Raw genomic sequence first — 22,148 nt, forward strand, 5'->3', positions numbered from 1 at the left:
CAAAGGAAGTAAAACTCAAGAAACATGACAAGACAGGAAACCTTTCAAAATAAAACAGGAAACAGAACCAAACAAGACAGAACAAGAACTAAAGCGAAAAAAAAGACAACAAACTGAAACCATGACAATAGAAAGGAAAAGAAGTTCAAACATTGATTATAAAAAAGGATATAAGAGATAAAAAAAAAAGAAAAAGGAAAAGAAAAAAGATAAAATATTGATTTAATTGCATTTTGAATGAATAAAAAACAATGATTAATAGAATCAGAATCAGGAATCAGAAAAAGTTTTATTGCCAGGTTCAGTAGAGCGCACTTTACAAAACGAGGAATTTGACTTGGTGTATAGTGCAATTAAGAATAAGTTAAAAATTAAGTTAACAACAACAACACACTATATACAGTAGAGTAAGGTGAATTAAAGTGGGAGCACAGATGGGCTGGGATGGTGGGGCCTGTAAGTGGCACCGACAGTCCTTTGGTGGGCGGGGGGTGGAGGGGGGGTCACCTGGGGGAGTTGGGGTTCTGTTCAGCAGGCTGGCTGCAGTGGGGAAGAAGCTGTTCTTGTGGCGCGAGGTCCTGGTCCTGATGGACCGGAGCCTCTTGCCAGAAGGGAGGGGCCGAAAGAGATTATGTCCTGGATGAGAGGGGTTGGCTACAATCCTGGCTGCCCGCCTCCAGGTCCTGGAGATGTGCAGCTCCTGGAGAGACGGGAGGTGGCAGCCGATCACCTTCTCTGCTGAGTGGATGACGCGTTGCAGCTTGGCCTTGTCTCTGGCCGTGGCCGCAGCGAACCAGACTGTGATGGAGGACGTGAGGGTGGATTCGATGATGGCGGTGTAAAAGTCTACCAGCATCTTTTCAGGGAGGTGAAACTTCTTCAGCTGCCTCAGGAAGTACATCCTCTGCTGGACCTTCTTAGTGATGGAGCTGATGTTCTGCTCCCACTTGAGGTCTTGGCTGATGATGGTTCCCAGGAAGCAGAAGGACTCCACAGAGGTCACCGGGGAGTCACAGAGGATGACAGGGGGGAGGGGGGCTGGGGCCTTCCTGAAGTCCACTGTCATCTCCACTGTCTTCAGAGCATTAAGCTCCAGGTTGTTAGCGCTGCACTATGACACCAGCCTGGCTATTTAACTCCTGTAGGCCGACTCATCTCCGTCAGAGATGAGGCCGATGAGTGTGGTGTCGTCAGCAAACTTCAGGAGTTTGACAGACAGGTGACCAGCTGTGCAGCTGTTTGTGTACAGGGAGAGTAACAGGGGTGAAAGGACACAGCCCTGGGGGGATCCGGTGCTTGTGGTCCGAGTATCTGAGACGAGCTTCCCCAGCCTCACATACTGCTGTCTGTCCGTCAGGAAGTCTGTGATCCACCTGCAGGTGGAGTCAGGCACATTCATCTTGGAGAGTTTTTAATACTAAAGATGTATGAAAGACATACCGAAAAAATATGTCTTTCAGTGTTTAACTGGCTGTCTTTGGATTATGCATGCCTGAGTAATGGCCATTCTTACTTCTCATCTCTCTGTTCACTGCTTGCTAATTTACATAGCAGGGGTCCCAGCAGGAGGGGGCGGGGTTGTAACACGACTCCTTCAGCAGAGCCAGGCTGAGAGAGGCTTTGACATGTAAGATGTTAGATGTTAGAATGCCAGATGTTAGAATGACCAGTTCATTTTATATCTATGAAAATATTCAGGTAGCTATGGGACATGTTTAGCTATAGGTCTGTGAAAATTGGTGTCGATTGTTGAAACATAAGTTACCATAAAAAAATGTTTGTTTGGAGTCTAGACAGATTTAACACAGGTTTTTGGATGAAAAAGGATTTTTTATAAATCATCTGTTACACTTTTAAGTCTGAAAAAAATATGGAAGGCAGCAAACACAGATCCCTACCGTTTTTAATTTTTTTGTGCTGATATTTGAAAGATAAGTTATGCAAAAAAATAGGTGTTTGCAGTTTTGCCTAAAAAGACGTTTTCGGACCTTTTTGGATGAAATGTTGAATAAAAGTTCACCGTAACTTCAATAATTCTGAATTTTTTTAGGAAGCAGTAGCACATAAATGCCTATGAAAGTTGAATTCCTGGTGCTGATAACCTAAACAGAATTTATGCTAAAAATCTTTGTTCAGTCCAAAATTTCATTAAAAAAATCAAGTGATGAAGTTTCTCGTAGACCCTATAGTGTTACATATCAAAGCTGGAGGTTATTAAAGGCATCTAATTCTGAAATCTCAGCTTCCTGAGACAAACGGCTGATTTATAATAAATTTCTATTATTTGGGTGCACATAATCGACCACTTCCTGTTACGCAGGCACCGTCAGGTGTACACCCATGAAACTTTACATGATGAGAGAAGACCCTTCTGAGTATCTCCAGTTTTAATTTCATGCACATCGGACAAAGCAAAGAGAAAATACAGGGCAGAATGTGCCCCATGCAATAACTAGGTGGCGCTATAGAGCTCGTCCAAGATTGTCATATCCATGGGTTCAGAATAGAAGCTTCATCATATCCATTGAATTTCAGTGAGATTGGACAAGGAATGTGCACGTGAGAGCAACTTTTGTGTGCATAGCGAGATGCCCAACTTTGCCGCTCTGTCACGACCACACCCCCGCATTGAAAGTTATGGTTTTTTGTCAGAGTAAACTTCAATGGCTTTTCAACAGGTGGACGTCATTTTCAGGTGTGTCGGCTCATCCTACTCGGAGTAGTGATGCTCCAAGTAAAACATGTCATTTCCTCTTGCCAGCAGGTGGCGCTACACTTTTTCCAGATTCTTTCACTGCAGATGTGTTCAGAGTCAGACTACAATCATGCATATCAATTTTGGATCAGATTGGATTTTGCATGGCTGAGTAATGGCCATTTTTCTTTTCATGGCGTGTTTTCGAAACGACCTCCAATTTTGACGCGCCGCCATGGTCACAAACATCCATAAAAACTTAAAAGCTTCGCAATTTAACATCGGACATGTGTCTAGTTTACACAACCAAAGTTTGAAGTCATTACTCCAAAATCTCTAGGAGGAGTTCGTTCTAGAGCGAGGCCTGCAAATGTCCAAAATAGAGCAAAAATGACATATTGACCTCAATATATCAAACTTCCTGTGCGAGTGACAGGTGGGTCCTTTCAGACTTTTTTGTAAGTCTCCATCTGAAGAACATGCCCTGTAAAAATCAAGCTTGTACGTTAAAGCGTATGCGGGGCGTCGGGACAAAAGTCACTGTAGGTGGCGCTATCGAGCCGTTTTTGTGCGCCCATGCCAATCTCCTATAAAATACGAAATTTTTCGCGACTCCTGATGTGTGTGCCAAATTTGGTGAGTTTTGGGGTATGTTAAAGGCCTCAAAAAGGCGACTCTTCCGGTAGAATAATAATAATAATAATAATTAAAGCTACAAGTAGCATTTAGCGGGCCCGAGCACGTGCGACCGCTGGCACGAGCGACCGCCCCGTGAGCAACGCCCTGCTCGAGCCATTCTCGTCGTTTTTTCTTGTCCATTCTGGAGCTCCAAGCTATTGTTAATACGACAGCAGCCTGGGGGGGGGGGGGGGGGGGGCTGTAATCTGTTGCCTTAAGGGACAAAGACTTTTGCATATAGCATGAAAAAAATTCAAGCAATGATGATAATTGCTATCACTGTCCCTAAGGATGAGAACAATAGAACTCATTCAATTTCCACTACAATGTCTAGATGAGTGTCAGCTATGTCTGATAACTTGGCCAATTAGCTGGACCGGGATCTTGCAAAGTGCAGGTGGTTAACGTCCAGTGTGATGAGTCTGTGGACGGCAACAGTACAGCATAGCTTTTGGTTTCCACAAGAGAAGAACTCCTGACACATCTGCCCTAACAGACAACTACAAGAGGAGTTGAAATGTATAACACGGTGAAGGAGTTTTTGTGCAGAAAAAGGTACAATTAGAAAAGCTGGTAGCAGTGACTGCAGATGGGACTCCTGCTATGATCAATAGACAAACAGGTTTCATCACTCACTGTAAAGCTGACCCAGACTTTCCAAAATGTCTGCATTACTGCTGCGTCATTCACCAGCAGGCCTTATGTGCAGAAGTGATTGGCTCTGGACATATAATGACTCTTATTCTGAAAATCGTAAACAACCTCAGCTGCAAAGCAAAACAGCACAGGATTTTTAAGGTGCTATTGGAGGAGATGTCTGTTGAATATGGTGAATATGAACATTGTGAATCTGAACTTGCATTCTTGACTGACATTACTGGAAAACTAAACCACTTGATCTGCGAGCTGCAAGACAATGGCAAAACTATTTTTTTTTGACCAGCCTGCCTGAGCCAGTGTTTTTCTTGTGGGGATCTTTTCTGCCAGGGCTTGTCAGCTTGGTCAGTGGATGTTGCTGCAGTTGTCTACCTTACTGGGACAGCTGGAGTTAAACACAGCAGCTCACGGCTCTGAAGTGGACCCCGTTGCTGTCCCAGTCTGGATGGGCACTGTGGCGATGTTCCAATGGCCAGGCTGGCTCCTGGTATAAAGAGATTCCCAAATACCATTTCCTAACCGCAGAGCCAAGGATGTGTTTACATGTTTAGGTCAAAAATGTGATGGACAGCTTCATGTTGTCTAAACATGCCACCCTGTTATTAATCCAGTTGATATGGTTCTCCATCTGTGTCTAGGTGATAGAAAAGCATTTTTTTTTATATTTAGAGCTCTAAGCAAACAAACAGTTGTCTATATAAAAGAGCTTTTACAATTGTGCACTTTTAGCAGGTCTCTGAGTTCATGTGACCAATGTATGGTGGATTTTCACAGACCTTGTTTAAAACTGAAGGTGAGAGAGACTTAGAGAAATGGCTTCATTGTTCTGGAGTTCTTTGTTTCATCCACAGAAGTGTAGAATTGGTGATTGATTTTGAAAAGCTGCTGAAAAAAGTATCTTTTTCAAATTGCAATTTCTAACTTGGGTTTTACATTTTGTGTTCCATTTTTTGTGCTTTAATTGGGAAGCATTTGTTATTTGTTTGGTGTTTTTAAGGTTCTGCAAATATACACATCATTTTTTAGAGACATTTGTTATCAGTTGTGTTTGTTGATTTGTAGTTTAATTTCATTGGATGTATAGATGTCGTGTGGGGGGGAGGCTCGAGAGCAGGTAGGACCCAGGCGCAGAGACGGGAGGCAAACGGGTTCAGGGCAAGTGGGTTTATTTAACTAACAAAAAGCGCTGCAGAGCAGGATGACAAAACTAAAAACAAAAACTTACTGTGGCATGGCAAGGGACATGGACGCCAGACAAGAAGACGTGATCAACATGAGCAGAAGTTAATGGACCAGCACAGGAGGAAGGCAGAGACAAGACTTATATACAGACAGGGCAGACAAGACACAGGTGAACACGATTAGGGCAGATGGGGACCAAAGGAAGTAAAACTCAAGAAACATGACAAGACAGGAAACCTTTCAAAATAAAACAGGAAACAGAACCAAACAAGACAGAACAAGAACTAAAGCGAAAAAAAAGACAACAAACTGAAACCATGACAATAGAAAGGAAAAGAAGTTCAAACATTGATTATAAAAAAGGATATAAGAGATAAAAAAAAAAGAAAAAGGAAAAGAAAAAAGATAAAATATTGATTTAATTGCATTTTGAATGAATAAAAAACAATGATTAATAGAATCAGAATCAGGAATCAGAAAAAGTTTTATTGCCAGGTTCAGTAGAGCGCACTTTACAAAACGAGGAATTTGACTTGGTGTATAGTGCAATTAAGAATAAGTTAAAAATTAAGTTAACAACAACAACACACTATATACAGTAGAGTAAGGTGAATTAAAGTGGGAGCACAGATGGGCTGGGATGGTGGGGCCTGTAAGTGGCACCGACAGTCCTTTGGTGGGCGGGGGGGGAGGGGGGGTCACCTGGGGGAGTTGGGGTTCTGTTCAGCAGGCTGGCTGCAGTGGGGAAGAAGCTGTTCTTGTGGCGCGAGGTCCTGGTCCTGATGGACCGGAGCCTCTTGCCAGAAGGGAGGGGCCGAAAGAGATTATGTCCTGGATGAGAGGGGTTGGCTACAATCCTGGCTGCCCGCCTCCAGGTCCTGGAGATGTGCAGCTCCTGGAGAGACGGGAGGTGGCAGCCGATCACCTTCTCTGCTGAGTGGATGACGCGTTGCAGCTTGGCCTTGTCTCTGGCCGTGGCCGCAGCGAACCAGACTGTGATGGAGGACGTGAGGGTGGATTCGATGATGGCGGTGTAAAAGTCTACCAGCATCTTTTCAGGGAGGTGAAACTTCTTCAGCTGCCTCAGGAAGTACATCCTCTGCTGGACCTTCTTAGTGATGGAGCTGATGTTCTGCTCCCACTTGAGGTCCTGGCTGATGATGGTTCCCAGGAAGCAGAAGGACTCCACAGAGGTCACCGGGGAGTCACAGAGGATGACAGGGGGGAGGGGGGCTGGGGCCTTCCTGAAGTCCACTGTCATCTCCACTGTCTTCAGAGCATTAAGCTCCAGGTTGTTAGCGCTGCACTATGACACCAGCCTGGCTATTTAACTCCTGTAGGCCGACTCATCTCCGTCAGAGATGAGGCCGATGAGTGTGGTGTCGTCAGCAAACTTCAGGAGTTTGACAGACAGGTGACCAGCTGTGCAGCTGTTTGTGTACAGGGAGAGTAACAGGGGTGAAAGGACACAGCCCTGGGGGGATCCGGTGCTTGTGGTCCGAGTATCTGAGACGAGCTTCCCCAGCCTCACATACTGCTGTCTGTCCGTCAGGAAGTCTGTGATCCACCTGCAGGTGGAGTCAGGCACATTCATCTTGGAGAGTTTTTAATACTAAAGATGTATGAAAGACATACCGAAAAAATATGTCTTTCAGTGTTTAACTGGCTGTCTTTGGATTATGCATGCCTGAGTAATGGCCATTCTTACTTCTCATCTCTCTGTTCACTGCTTGCTAATTTACATAGCAGGGGTCCCAGCAGGAGGGGGCGGGGTTGTAACACGACTCCTTCAGCAGAGCCAGGCTGAGAGAGGCTTTGACATGTAAGATGTTAGATGTTAGAATGCCAGATGTTAGAATGACCAGTTCATTTTATATCTATGAAAATATTCAGGTAGCTATGGGACATGTTTAGCTATAGGTCTGTGAAAATTGGTGTCGATTGTTGAAACATAAGTTACCATAAAAAAATGTTTGTTTGGAGTCTAGACAGATTTAACACAGGTTTTTGGATGAAAAAGGATTTTTTATAAATCATCTGTTACACTTTTAAGTCTGAAAAAAATATGGAAGGCAGCAAACACAGATCCCTACCGTTTTTAATTTTTTTGTGCTGATATTTGAAAGATAAGTTATGCAAAAAAATAGGTGTTTGCAGTTTTGCCTAAAAAGACGTTTTCGGACCTTTTTGGATGAAATGTTGAATAAAAGTTCACCTGTAACTTCAATAATTCTGAATTTTTTTAGGAAGCAGTAGCACATAAATGCCTATGAAAGTTGAATTCTTGGTGCTGATAACCTAAACAGAATTTATGCTAAAAATCTTTGTTCAGTCCAAAATTTCATTAAAAAAATCAAGTGATGAAGTTTCTCGTAGACCCTATAGTGTTACATATCAAAGCTGGAGGTTATTAAAGGCATCTAATTCTGAAATCTCAGCTTCCTGAGACAAACGGCTGATTTATAATAAATTTCTATTATTTGGGTGCACATAATCGACCACTTCCTGTTACGCAGGCACCGTCAGGTGTACACCCATGAAACTTTACATGATGAGAGAAGACCCTTCTGAGTATCTCCAGTTTTAATTTCATGCACATCGGACAAAGCAAAGAGAAAATACAGGGCAGAATGTGCCCCATGCAATAACTAGGTGGCGCTATAGAGCTCGTCCAAGATTGTCATATCCATGGGTTCAGAATAGAAGCTTCATCATATCCATTGAATTTCAGTGAGATTGGACAAGGAATGTGCACGTGAGAGCAACTTTTGTGTGCATAGCGAGATGCCCAACTTTGCCGCTCTGTCACGACCACACCCCCGCATTGAAAGTTATGGTTTTTTGTCAGAGTAAACTTCAATGGCTTTTCAACAGGTGGACGTCATTTTCAGGTGTGTCGGCTCATCCTACTCGGAGTAGTGATGCTCCAAGTAAAACATGTCATTTCCTCTTGCCAGCAGGTGGCGCTACACTTTTTCCAGATTTTTTCACTGCAGATGTGTTCAGAGTCAGACTACAATCATGCATATCAATTTTGGATCAGATTGGATTTTGCATGGCTGAGTAATGGCCATTTTTCTTTTCATGGCGTGTTTTCGAAACGACCTCCAATTTTGACGCGCCGCCATGGTCACAAACATCCATAAAAACTTAAAAGCTTCGCAATTTAACATCGGACATGTGTCTAGTTTACACAACCAAAGTTTGAAGTCATTACTCCAAAATCTCTAGGAGGAGTTCGTTCTAGAGCGAGGCCTGCAAATGTCCAAAATGAAGCAAAAATGACATATTGACCTCAATATATCAAACTTCCTGTGCGAGTGACAGGTGGGTCCTTTCAGACTTTTTTGTAAGTCTCCATCTGAAGAACATGCCCTGTAAAAATCAAGCTTGTACGTTAAAGCGTATGCGGGGCGTCGGGACAAAAGTCACTGTAGGTGGCGCTATCGAGCCGTTTTTGTGCGCCCATGCCAATCTCCTATAAAATACGAAATTTTTCGCGACTCCTGATGTGTGTGCCAAATTTGGTGAGTTTTGGGGTATGTTAAAGGCCTCAAAAAGGCGACTCTTCCGGTAGAATAATAATAATAATAATAATAATAATAAACATTCGAATTACAATAGGGTCCTTGCACTCCGTGCTCGGGCCCTAATAATAATAAACATTCGAATTACAATAGGGTCCTTGCACTCCGTGCTCGGGCCCTAAAAACACAAAGATTTAGAAAGCAAGAAAATTGTCACTTTAAACAGTATCACACTCTGACAGGTTTTCCTGTCAACTTCCTGGTTAACTTCAGCAGTAAACAAATAATAAACAAAACTGTTGCTTTGAATCATTTAACAACAAATCCTGAAAATGTTCTCCACAGTTTTTCCATCAAAGTTTCTCTGACTACAGTTACAATAGATCAGTATTTTTCAACCTTTTCTGAGCCACGGCACACTTTAACCTTAAAAAAAATCCAGCGGCACACCAGCATCCAAAAAAAAGGAGAAACTCAGTCTGTATTGATCTACAGCCCCTCCCTCCACAGTCTCACATGCATTTTTGAGATAATTGTTGCAGAAAAATCTGGAAACTGCAGCTGTTTTTTTTCTAAAAGATGCAATAAAAGTTAAGTTAGAAGATTTAAAAATAGTTTGATGTGTGTTCGTTGGTTTCAAGACGTTTAACAACAGATTTCCTTTTGCGCTGTCACTCTCACAACCCAATGCATCATGGGTGTAGTGCATAAAATGTCCGGCGGAGATCACTTTTCGGAGCTTCATTGTTTTGTTAACTTGTTCCACGGTCTGATACCGGATTCTGTGGAAAGCTACACCGCTAAAGACGATCTTTAGCTGGTATTTTTGTTAGAACTGAGCGACTTTACGAGCTAAATCGGGACAAGGAAGTGAAGACTTTAAGCACTTCTGATTGGTCAGACTGATGACATGTGATTACGCCTTCAAGAATGATTGGTGGAGACAGTCAAAGGGACGGGACTTTTCCCAAATACAGCCGGAGCTGCAGCTGAATCGTGGTAACGTCATTCTTATCAAAATGTCTTCAAAAAAATAAAATAAACGCAAAGAAAAAGTATTTTAGGATCTTTTATAGTCCTAACTCCTCAGTGTTTTATCAGGGCCTGTTTGGATGGACAGAGAGCTGAAATCCTGGAGATGGGAAATGTTGTTAAATCAGTTAATGAGGGCAATCTCCCACGGCACACTGGTTGAAAAACACTGCAATAGATAATAAGAAGAAATGAAGACACAGCAACACCTACAGTGGAAAAAAAGTATCCATTTAGCCACCAATTATGCAAGTTCCTGCTCTTAAAAAGATGAGAGAGGCCTATCATTTCCATCATAGGTAAACCTCAACTATGAGAGACAAAGTGAGAAACAAAATCCAGAAAACTACATTGTCTGATCTTTAAAGAATTTAGTTATAAATTATGATGGAAAATAAGTATTTGGTCAATAACAAAAGTTCAACTCACAACTTTGTTATATAGCTTTGTTGACAAGACAGCAGCCAAACGTTTTCTCTAAGTCTTCACAATGTTTTCCTAAACTGTTGCTGGTATTTTGGCCCATTCCTCCATGCAGATCTCCTCTAGAGCAGTCAAGTTTTGGGGCTGTCACTGGGCAACACAGACTTTCAACTCCCTTTAAAGATTTTCTATGGGTTGAGATCTGGGGCCTCATTTATAAACGTTGCGTACGCAAAAAAGAAGGCGTACGCCACTCTCTACGCAGTAGTTGATATTTGTAAAAAGCAAACTTGACGGGAAAATGTGCGGTCCTTCACGCAAGCTCTGACCCAGGCGTACGCACAAAAACTTGTGAAATGAGAAACGGCGACACCGTCGGCAAATGGAAGAAACACGTGAAAGTGAAAATGACAATACTGCCTCTCTTAAATAACATGAAGACTTCACAAAGCAAGTCTGACAATTAACAGCCTACACGAACACCCGTTTGATCGATCAGCAGTGAAACAAACAAAAAAGTCAAACGAAAATTACAACAGAAATTCAAATGAACACTTATTTGCAGAAAGAAAAGTGAAATATGTTCTGCAATATTGGCATGTTGTGCAATTCATCCTCATAAATAATAGTTAACAGAACGAAATAATGTACAAAACTGATATTCTCGTTAATGTGTCCGTCTGGCGGAGCAGATATAGGTGCGGGCGTGCGGACGGACAGACGCACTAATTGTCCACTGGGGAAAGTTGTTTTCATTTTAAAACATTTCTTCATAAGCTACGGAATTATGGTATTCATGCATATGCCTTTAGTTTGTTTCATTTTTGATAAAACAATGTATGGCGTATGTCTCAACCATTAAGAAAGCAACAAGAAATTACATTTGCGCTGAACAATTACCCATTTCCACGTCGATTATTACCGACATATGTAGCTTGTCAGATGTAATTAAATGGAGGGAAATAAAATGCCCCATCACAATTCGTAATGACGCACAATGGCTGATCCTGCGCTCTTAGAAGATGTGGCAAATGGAAGAATTCGGAGTGAACGCATCTTTAGACGGCAAGAAGACTTGCTGGCAAACGAGGACGAGTGGCTTATGAGCCGGTTCCCACTTCCTCGAGCCGTCCTCTTGGACCTCTGCGGGCTTTTGGGCCCGGCGTTACCGGAGCACTCACAGGGAACCACGCGTGTCACCCGGTGCATCTGGCGCCCCACCCCCCACCCCACCCCCCCGGTGGCAGAGACACTCTAGCGATGGAGCGCTAGACGTTTTATATGCCTCGACTTTGATGTCCGACCACGGTCCGAGGTTGTGAGGCTACAGCATTTTCGGCGTCTGCCACCGTTTGCCACTCACGTGCCTTTTAGGCATTAGTAATGCCCACACTGTGCCCTCCAAACAACATTTTTCTCCTCTTTTCCACCTCACCAACGATAACTTCTACTTCACATTGAGTGAAGTTACGTTTTTTTGATTTCCTCTCTGTGTTTGCCATGATCTCACAAGACATGAATATTCATTTGTGGGCGTTTCACGGACTATTTATGGGCAACTATGGGCGTGTCATGAAGCCGCAAAAGCTGCGCAGCATTTAGAATTGGTTGGGATTTATTAAGGGAAAGATGCGTAGGATGTGTGTGCGCACGGTTTTATAAATCCGAATATTTCGGATTTATAAAACCGGATGAAACATACGTCCTATGTTTCACGTGATCTGCGTGCAAACACGTGATCCACTGCAAAAACGTGATCCACTGCAAACATGTTATTCATTGCTAACATGTGATCAGCTGTAAGCATGCGATCCGCTGCAAACACGCGATCCACTGCTAACACATGATTCGCTGCAAACGTGATCCACTGCTAACATGTGATCCGCTGCAAGCATGCGATTCACTGCAAACGTGATCCACTGCTAACATGTGATCCGCTGCAAGCATGCGATCCGCTGCCAACATGCGATCCACTGCTAACATGTGATCCACTGTTAACATGTGATCCGTTGTAAGCACTCGATCTGCAGCAAACATGTGATCCACAGCAAACACGTGACCCACTGCAAACACGTGATCCACTGCAAACATGTTATTCATTGCTAATATGTGATCCGCTGCAAGCATGCAATCCGCTGCAAACACGCGATCCACTGCAAACACGTGAATATATAAATGAATAAATGAGTGAAAGATAAACACCCGTGGGACCGTAGTGTGTCACTTTAACACGGTGTTGTACAGTCTGATGGCTGTGGGGAGGAATGATGAAGCCACTGATGAAGCCACTCCTTCGTTACCCAGGCAACAGTGTGTTTGGTATTGTTGTCATGTTGAAAGACCCAGCCACGTTTCATCTTCAATGCCTTTTGCAGAACACTAGTTTGGTTTCTGGTGTCCTTAGACAGCTCTTTGGTGGTGGCCGTAGTGGAGTTTGGAGTGTGACTGTTTAAGGTTGTGGACAGGTGTCTTTCTATAAATAACCAGTTCAAACAGGTGCTATTAATACAGGTAACCAGCTACAGGTAACCAAGTTACAGGTCTGTGAGTGACAGAAATCTTGCTTGTTTGTAGATGACCAAATACTTAGTTTTCACCATAAGTTACAAATAATTTCTTTAAAAAATCAGACAATGTGATTGTGGATTGTTTTTTCTCATTCTGTCTCTAGTAGTTCAGGTTTATCTATGATGAAAATTACATATTTTTAAGTGGGAGAACTTGCAACATTGGACCCCACGGTATATAAATACGAAACAACTAGAAAACACTTTCATCCTGTCACCGAAACTGTCAACAGTGATTCCAACAGACAAACTTACTTTTTTCATCTTTAGATGAAATTGATCACAAGATATTTGTGATATTTAAAAATCCATTTCTATTTTTTTATTCTAATCTAATTATTATTGTTTGAATGTATTATATTTAATACAAATCTGTTGTTGTTTTTGTTTAGCTTTTTAGAACTTATTTTGGTAAACTGGACTTTATTCTCTTTTTTTATCTACATAAAACACGTGTTAGTTTTACTTTGAAAATAAGGACCTTCACTGGCACTCTGAAGTCTTACTTACTTCCTGTGACTTTAGCGCACACGGTTTGTGTACCTAATATCATCATTATTCTGTCTTGTAGAGCAATAATTACACTGTCTGAAGTGCATTTTTACTACACTCTATTAGATAAATAAAGATTGCAAATCATCCATCACAAACATTGGTGATCAGATTTACAGGAACAGATCGCAAATATCTGAGTATTGGGAGAGTCGTTACAGCCTTATTTAGAAATGTCATGAGAGCTCAGCTTCTTTTTCTTCCTTTTAACCAAAGGATGGGTTCAAAGTTGTCACTACAATTTAGTTTATTTCCATGTGGATTCGTTGTAAAGCTGTTTCCTGTTTCTTGACAACAGAACGCTGACGCCAAAAGGTCTTTTTCCGCCAACTTTTGAAGGACTTGTGTGCTTTTGTTTGGCAGTACCTGAAGCACGTCGGCACACAGGTGCTTTTGAGACTAGCTCAGTTGGGTTTGTGCGCCATGTTTCTGCAGAGCCTGTGAGCCAGGCGGGTGTTTCTGTAAATGTGCTGCAGCATGCTGAGCAGTACTTGTTTCTCATTAAGAGTAATAACTCTGGGATTAGGTGGGTGTCGCTCTGAGAGTTACCCAGCTCCTTCGTCTGCCGGTCCCTCGGCTGCTCATTAGTCTTTATCCAGTACTTCAATTCAGTGACATAAGTGTAGTACTTTCATCTTCATTGTCTTAGAGGAGCAAAATAAATCCGTAGTTGAAGCTTTTTATTAAACCCAAAGCATTTTAAGCTTTATGGCTCAACAATGAAAACATAAAGGAACAAAGTTTTTATTTTTAGGTTTTAAGTTAATTATTTTTTTCCTATTTTGTTCTCAGAGGCAGTTAAATAGAAAAGGGGGGGTAGAGGGATCAGTAATCTGAAAGCTAAGGCCAAACTTTCTGAGATCAGTCGCCCTTAAACAAAGGAGAAAGTCTGAATCCTTTTGCCTTTACTTCAAGCAAATGATCAAATTCTTTCTATTCTGATGCGCAGTTTGAACCGTGTTCATGCCTAAATTCAACACGCTGCTGCTGCTGCTGCTGCTGCTGGCTGATTAAATGTTTCCAAACAGAAAAAAATGCCCCCGAAGTTTAAGCAAACATAATTATACACTCCTAATGTAATTTAGCATCTTGTAGATTGGAATAGGTCAGTTATTTAACAATGAAATGTTAGTCGTCCCAAACCAAACTGAAAGCTCTTTTGTCATTTGGCTGCAATAGATAATAAATACATAATGGAGACACATTTTTGCTTGAAATCAATCAAGTTTGAAGTGTCAAATCTAATGATTGAGATCCACTCTTTTCTGTAGCATCCACTGCTACCTGGTGTCATTATCCTTAAGGAATGAGAGTTTGCTCTTATATCATTCATAGCACCCCAATAAAGGATTGTTGTAATTCATGATTCTCCAGCGTTAAGCTGCACAGTGGAGTCGTAAACCCAACTTTTCTGTGAGCTGTTGCGCCCTGTGACCCAAAGTTCAGAACGCTCCCTAAACAAATCCAACTGCATCATTGTCTGAATCTGAGGCGTCCCACTAGTTTTCCAACCTGCTTGCCATTTAAGCTCATCATTGGCTAAACATACCTGATCCAGGTAATCGGCAGCAGATGAGGCAGGTTTTTGGTGGCCGGCCTCCAGGTCTGGAGTTTGATCTGATCCTTATCTAAATTAAAAAACTTTTAAAATCATGATGCTTTCTTTAAGGTTCCTTTTCCAGCAGATATCTAATATATTTGAATCTAGTAAATATAACTAAGGGAGGATTTTCTTATTTGGCTTTATAGCTTATTACTTATATTTATTACTTATATTTTTTACTCCTCTGTTCTTATTTATGGTTTCCCACCCATACGTAGTTTTTGATGCTAAAGACAAAAAATATTTCACTTAAAACATTTTATTTCACATTTTAGGCCAAATATAACAAAGTATTTTGGTAAACAGTGATAATTCTTTCTTATTTTGAAAAACCTCATCCGGTTTTCATTCTGATTTAGAAAAAAAAGGCTTTTTTTAACTCGTATGCTCTAAACCAGCGGTCCCCAACCTTTTCAACGCCACGGCCCGGTACGGCGTCGCACAAAGTTTTCACGGACCATCTTTAGGATGTAGTCTGGTGCAGCATCGCCACGGTGACGCGGACCAGAAACCTGACAGAACGAACCCTGAGCTTTTATTTAGACACGCATAGTACAGTACATGGCACCGGTGTCATCATCCTCTCCCCTTTCTACAGTCACAGTGCTAAAAAGAAGTGCTGCCTATTAAATGTAGCTTTCTTTCTCTGGAAGTGGAAGGCTCCTCTTCTGTCTCCTGGCTGGGCCTTTTCCCCCTGGCAAAGAAACTTTCCAAAGATGTTTGTTTTTTACTCATTTTGCTAGTTCCTGGGTTTTATTTTAGCAGTAAGCTATCACGTGACCGAGAAGAGCCAATTGGCCTGCGTTAACGGACAAAGACGGATGGAACAGAGAATCGGGCCATTTTTCATAATAAAACATCTTTCAGATTCTGAAATAAATAAAACTGATGTAATTTAAGTTAATTATTCTTTCTGTGTGGCCCGGTACCAAATGACCAACCCGGGGGTTTGGGACCGCTGTTCCAAACTAACTGAGTTTGGTACTCTGTCTTAAACGGCCTCTTTCCTGTCTTCTGCTGTAGTAACAGTTTGTTTGGTACCATTCATTCCTCTCTATCTTTTTATTTCTGAGCTTCCTTCAGGCCCGTCGGCTTTGCACTGCAGAAAGTTTGAATGTTGGACTAATCAGCACTGCCAGTAGTCTAACACACCGCCTCTGCAATTCATTAGCTTCCTAATTTGTTCTGAAGTTTATCAGCTGCCACGAGCCAACTTTCACTTTTTGCTGACTCTTCTCGTTTTGGGACGAAACTCTTTCATGTTTTACCTTCTGAAATTCAACAAAAGATGGTTTCCCAAAAGATTTAAGAAGACTGAACCATTTCACAAGTCTTCCTTGTGTAGTTCTCTTAAAGTTCCAAAATGATTCAAAAGAATGTGATGGTTATTTGTATTACATTTCCTATAGAATACAGTTTTAGTGTGTAGCTTTTCTTAAAGTCCCACTCCAATCCTCTTTTGAGATATTGTAAAGTGTTCCCAGTGGTCTTTTGATTATGATGATGCCATTTTTAGCCTAAATCCAAACCCGTGTCATTTCCTAGGACATAGCCTCTGCAGAGTGGCAGATTTTCATCAGAAATTGCCTCTGAGGTGTGGGTGGGACAGTTGTCAGAGGCTGACACGGACCAGAAAAACAAAGGCACCAAAAACACCAATGAGGGGGTCTTTAATCCATGCATACCCATATATTCAAAAAGGTCTATAATTATTAAAAAAAATGCTTATATTGAAACAGATCCCAGTATTATCATCAGAGGATATTAGTTTGTGGTTTTTCTTTTTTTCTAGACTCCTGTAAGCTTCTGTGTAGAAGGTATAGATGACATTTTTCTCCACATCTGTGCAGTAACTTTAGTCTCTCTCTAATGGAAAACATTTGATAGTGGAGCTCAGTCTCCGTAAAGAAGGCTCTGTTAAAGCAGCATAATAAATCCATGTGAATGACTAAACCTCTGTCCACAGGAGCATGAGCGTGTGCACCAGCCAGGCCCGTCTCCCAGCTCCCAGAAACCCAGACTCTTCAACTGCTCGTCTTGTGTGAAGGCTTTCGCCAAACGCAGCCAGCTGGAGAGACACAACCGAACACACACGGGTAAAAGGCTTTCAGGAGTACAGTTTTATTAGAAAACACATGACCAGTTTGTAAGAGGAATTGAAAATCTACTAAGAAGTGAAGAATATTGTTGTGCAGAGAAACATGGTTTTAGAATACTGGAGTTCAGCTTTTAATAGAACTGTTGCTCGTTTAAAGATATTTTAATATTTAGATCCTACTATGACCAAAGTGTTGCAAAGGTTTTGGTAAGAAAATGATCCAAACTGTGGAGTCCTTCCACGATGAAAAAACAAAACAAAAATAATCTATAAAGGAATTCGCAAATCAAGGAGTTTTGAATGTTGGAGCCAAAACTATGTAACAAATGAGTGACAGCCAGTTAACCTGAGTCAGCTTACAACTAAACTTGTTTTATGTATTACAGTTTACATGTGAGGTATTCATTTATAAGCAGAATTATTTTTCATAAATTTAGCTTGTTTTTTTTATAAAGGGAGACCTTAAATCATTCATTTGATTTGTAGATTTGTGTGGTCAGATGTGTACATTTAAAGAGTAAACTTGTTTTTAAATATTATTTTTTTATTTAAAAAAATTTGGTATCCATGATGGTTTGGTAAGTTTTTGGACACCACATCATAGTTTAAAATGCAAAAATATTGATATGAGTGTTCAGGAAAAAAACATTTGATTTATTTCACACTGTCTCAAAGTTGATACACCCATTTTATAATGGTGTAACTCTATAAAAATAAAATTACAACATATTAATTTTCACAAATTCTGTATTTCAGTACAGCCAGTAGTCGTTAAAAATGTCTAACAATAAATTATTTATTCTCTCCATGAAGTTCTGAAAATTATCAAAATTTTCCCTCAAAGTGTTTTTGAGACTTAATGGAAGCAGCCATTTTGAAATGAGCAGGAAAAGGCTGTAACTACTACACTACTGCCCCTAGTGGAGTGATGGTGCAGTACAGGGCAGAAATGGATCCAGTTCTATCCAATGGGGTTTTAATGAAGTTTTAAACATGCTAATAAGATGATGGTCTCAGAAATGCGTGGATCAGATATGATACTAGTGGTTATACAGTGTTAACATGAATGTTCGCTCTTGCTGGTCATCACAATTTCATTGAGTAAAATTGAGGTTAAAAAAGGGATAAAATAAGTTTTGTCACAAACTCTCTGGTTAAACCTAATTAGAGATGAGCCACTTTAAAGGAAACCTTTTTCATTTTCATCAAGTTTAGATTTTAGTGCTATCAAAATTCCCATGTTGTAAATTTTGTTTTTCACATTCGTCAACAGTTGTCAGGTTTTGTTTGAAATGTTAAATATAGTGAGTGAAAGTACGTTCATTCCCGTTAGTTACTTGATGATATTTTGTTTGTTATTTCTGTAAAATAGGAGTTTTTGTGCATTTCTTTTCTCCTGAGTGATGGCCTCTTTTTTTTGATCCGTGCTGCAGGCGAGCGGCCCTTTAAGTGCAGCCAGTGTGACAAAGCCTTCAACCAGAAGAGCGCTCTGCAGGTCCACATGGTCAAACACACTGGGAAGAAGCCCTTCAAGTGTGAGGTGTGCAACATCAGGTTCACTCAGAAGAGCAACATGAAGCACCACATGAAGAGGTCCCATGGCTACGGTGAGCAGCCGGGTGCCTTCACTCCACCAGACGCACACAAAGCTGCACATTAGAGTTCATTTTCTCTGATAGTCGGCTTGATTTGACAAGCGTGAAAGCTCACCTGAACTCTGGTTTGGACCAGAGTGGGGTCTGCCTGAAGACAAGTGTCTTTGTTCCCTCACAAAGAGAAACGTGTTACGACGGTGGAAACCCCCACAGACCTGCTCAAGTGAACCAAAGTGGGCTGACTTTAGGATGAAAATAAACAAGTAAAACACTAAATTATGACAAATCATCTCAAATAAATCACAGACTAAGCAAAGATGAGATCACAGTGAAAGACAAAATTAGATCAACTAGAAGCTCTTTGCCTGACTTTAAAACACTCAGCTGAGTTCTGTGTCGTAACGACAAAGAAAGGCTGTTCCAAAGATCAGCATCACCCGTTTAAAGGCGTGGTCTCCTCTGGGTTTGAGGCAGCTTTTCATGGATTTCAAAGGTTTTAGTTTGAAGAGCTCAGGCACCGGGCCGATGAGCAGGGGGTTAAAAGGTCAGCAATGTACGCAGGAGTTTGTCCATACGAAGCCCAAAAAAATAAAACTAATCTCTAAATTCAACTGGGAGGCAATGTGAAGATGACGGTAGAGGGGTTATATGTACTTGTTTATTGGCTCCTGTTAAACGTTTTGAAAAAGCTGCAGACGACTTGAAGAGCTGTGGTTAAAAAAGGTAAAAAGAGAATTACAATAATCTCAATAAGAAGAAATAAAAGCGTGAATAATCGTCTCCAGGACTAGGTAAGATGTTTTGTTTTTTTACCACATTTCTCAGATGGTACAGGCAATTTTTGACGTAGTTTAGAGTGCCTTCCCAAACAAAGGCATTTGTCAAACAACACTCCAGACTGGACAGAGGAGCTCAGAGAGCCAAGGTGCTGTTTTGGTGGAAGGGAAACTATTTTTTGTCTTCTGAGCATTTAAGTGGGGATTCGAGACCCACGACTTAAGGATTGGTAAACAAACCAAATTAGCCAAGATATTATAAAAAAAAAAAAAATGAATAAAGATATTATAGTCCGTGTCAGGGAAGGAGCAACAAAGTTGAATGTCGTCTGCATACAAGTGATAGGTAATGAATGGAATAGGGCCCAGAACTGAACCCTGAGGAACACCAACAGATATTGTTCTAATTTCAGAAATGATTGAATCTACGTTTCAAAACCACATACTTTTATTCAGGCATCAGTTTATAACTTGCATAACTGCCACTACAGAAAAATATCATGAAAACAAATAGCAATATAAAGAATTGCTATTCTGACCAATAGAATGATTGAGTGACAGCTGTTTATTTCTCTATAAAAGTCTATGGGATCTTGGCTTCTTCGGATCAGTGGGTACTTCCTGTTTGGAGCGCGATGTCTCCGTCCAGTTCTTATATACAGTCAATGGTTAGTGGTAGCACAGTCACACACAGAGAAGTGTGGGAGATTACACGGTGAGCTGATTCGTCACGAATACTTTGAACTAAATTATGTTCTTTTGACTGTTTCATTCAGTTGCATCCACACCAGAACACGCAGCCACCTTTAGGTTTGGTTCTGGATTGAGGCTCGGCGTGTGGAGACTCTTGGGAAATCCTGCTGTGGTGACGGAAAGACGCCCACTGGCTGATTGCTGCTCTGAAAATCTGGACGGGTTGTTTTTCTTTTCCTCACAATCATTTCCACGAAAGAAGAGCAGTGAACAACAGGAAGCTTGTTTAGCACCAAGCGGCATTATCAACCTCAGAAACTGTGTCACAGTGTGTGCGTGCGTGTGTGTGTGCGTGTGTGTGTTGGCAATGATTACCTGAAGTGCCAACACACACACTCACACTCACAACTATGGCCATGTTTTCCTGATCCCCAGGACATAAATATTACTGACTCTGAAGCCCCTTGATGTTATTTCATGGCACCACCTGCAGCTCGGGTTTGTTTGGCTCTGGCTGAAACACTGAAAAAGTTGGCAAACTTTTATGCAGATATGCATGATCCCCACAGGACTGCCCCCAACTAATGAGGCCCCCCGCCTTTGAATTGTGTGTAGCAGAATGAGGATCAGCGTTTTCCATGCTGTGCAGGCCATCCGAGACTTGACCAACGAAAACATGAGGCTGTTCGATGATGCGGATACAGGGGGGCAAAAAAACGGAAAACAGCCACCAATTGTGCAAGTTATCCCACTTCAATGCAGAGTTTGGTCTGTAATGTTCATCATAGATACATTTCAGCTTCGAGAGACAGACTGTTAAAAAGGAAAAGAAAGAAAATCACATAGTTTAATTTTTTAAAGAATGTCTTTGCAGGAAAGAAGAATTTGGTCAAAAGCAGGTGTTGTCTTCAGGTCAGATGTTTTCTGTGCATGTTTTCACACGCTGCAGCTGCTGGTTTGGTCCATTCCTCCATGCAGATCTTCTAAAGAGCTCTGCTGTTTTCAGCAACACAGACTTTGACAGATTCTCAATTGGACTGAAGTAAAGGTTCTGGTTGGACCACTCCAGAACCTTGATATGTTTTCATGTAGCCACCCCTTTGTTGGCCTGGCGATGTGTTTGGGATCATTGTCATGATGGAAGATGCATCCATGTTTCACCCTTGATGATCTCACTGAGGGTCTCACAGGAAGTTCTGGATCAAAATCTCTCCATACGTGGCCCCATTCATCCTCTCCTTAATACAGATCAGTCGTCCTGGGCTTGATGCCCCTTTCCCCCGTGCTTCACAGCAGATGTAGTATTTTAGGAACACAGTTCAGCATTTTCCCTCCTTCAAACACGGCATGTGCCGTCCATACCAAAGAGGTTTCATCTGACCGCATGACCTCCTCCAATCCTCCTCTGGATCTTCCAGATTGCCTATGGAGATTTCTAGACACGTCTGGCCATTTGCCGGCTTTAGCAGGGGGACCTGCAGGATTTGAATCCACGATGATGCCGTTACCGTAGTAACCTTTGTTCCCGTGGCCCCAGTTCTCTGCAGGTCATTCACTGGGTCCCCCCCGTGTGGGTCACCCCCGGTTCAAGGAGATGCCCTGTGATCTTGTGTTTGCTTTGGTGAAGTCCATTCATTTCTGATAATGTTGAAGGCCATTATACCGCTTATACCAAGGTCATTGACCAAAGGAAGATTAAATCACTTCTTGGTACTTTAAGCTTGATATTATTTAGTCTTTTTGACATGAAGTGATTTGCGATGCGTTGCCATGGTAACGGCCACAAAGCCTGCAGCAGTGGAGGAAAGTGGTACATATGCTACACATCATCAAAGTCAAGCAAAGCATCAGTTCAGAGGGAAAGTTGACCTTTTACCGCCTGTTTTGTCCAGATGACGAAGCAAAAGTTTGTTTTAAAGAAACAAATCTAAAAAGTTCAAGTCCTCCTCGTCTCTCATCTCCTCCTCAGATTCTCTTCTGCTTCATCTCAGTCTTCACAATGATCAATTCACCAAACAGGCTAAATGAAACGATGAAATCACTCGTCTTTTCTGCTGTCTTGCTGTTGGG

The 22,148-nt window shown here is 41.6% G+C and overlaps 1 protein-coding gene across 1 annotated transcript in view; it reads left to right on the top strand.

The window, feature by feature from the left end:
• Positions 1-22,148, top strand: part of znf236 (zinc finger protein 236) — a 97,652-nt gene that overhangs the window by 73,048 nt on the left and 2,456 nt on the right. Inside the window, exons 30-31 of the mRNA XM_011473312.3 lie at positions 16,883-17,012; positions 18,448-18,621. Of these exons, the coding sequence (XP_011471614.1) occupies positions 16,883-17,012; positions 18,448-18,621 (304 nt within the window). The remainder of the gene's footprint in view (positions 1-16,882; positions 17,013-18,447; positions 18,622-22,148) is intronic.

The sequence above is a fragment of the Oryzias latipes genome, chromosome 16, assembly GCF_002234675.1.
Source record: "Oryzias latipes chromosome 16, ASM223467v1".
NCBI lineage: Eukaryota > Metazoa > Chordata > Actinopteri > Beloniformes > Adrianichthyidae > Oryzias > Oryzias latipes.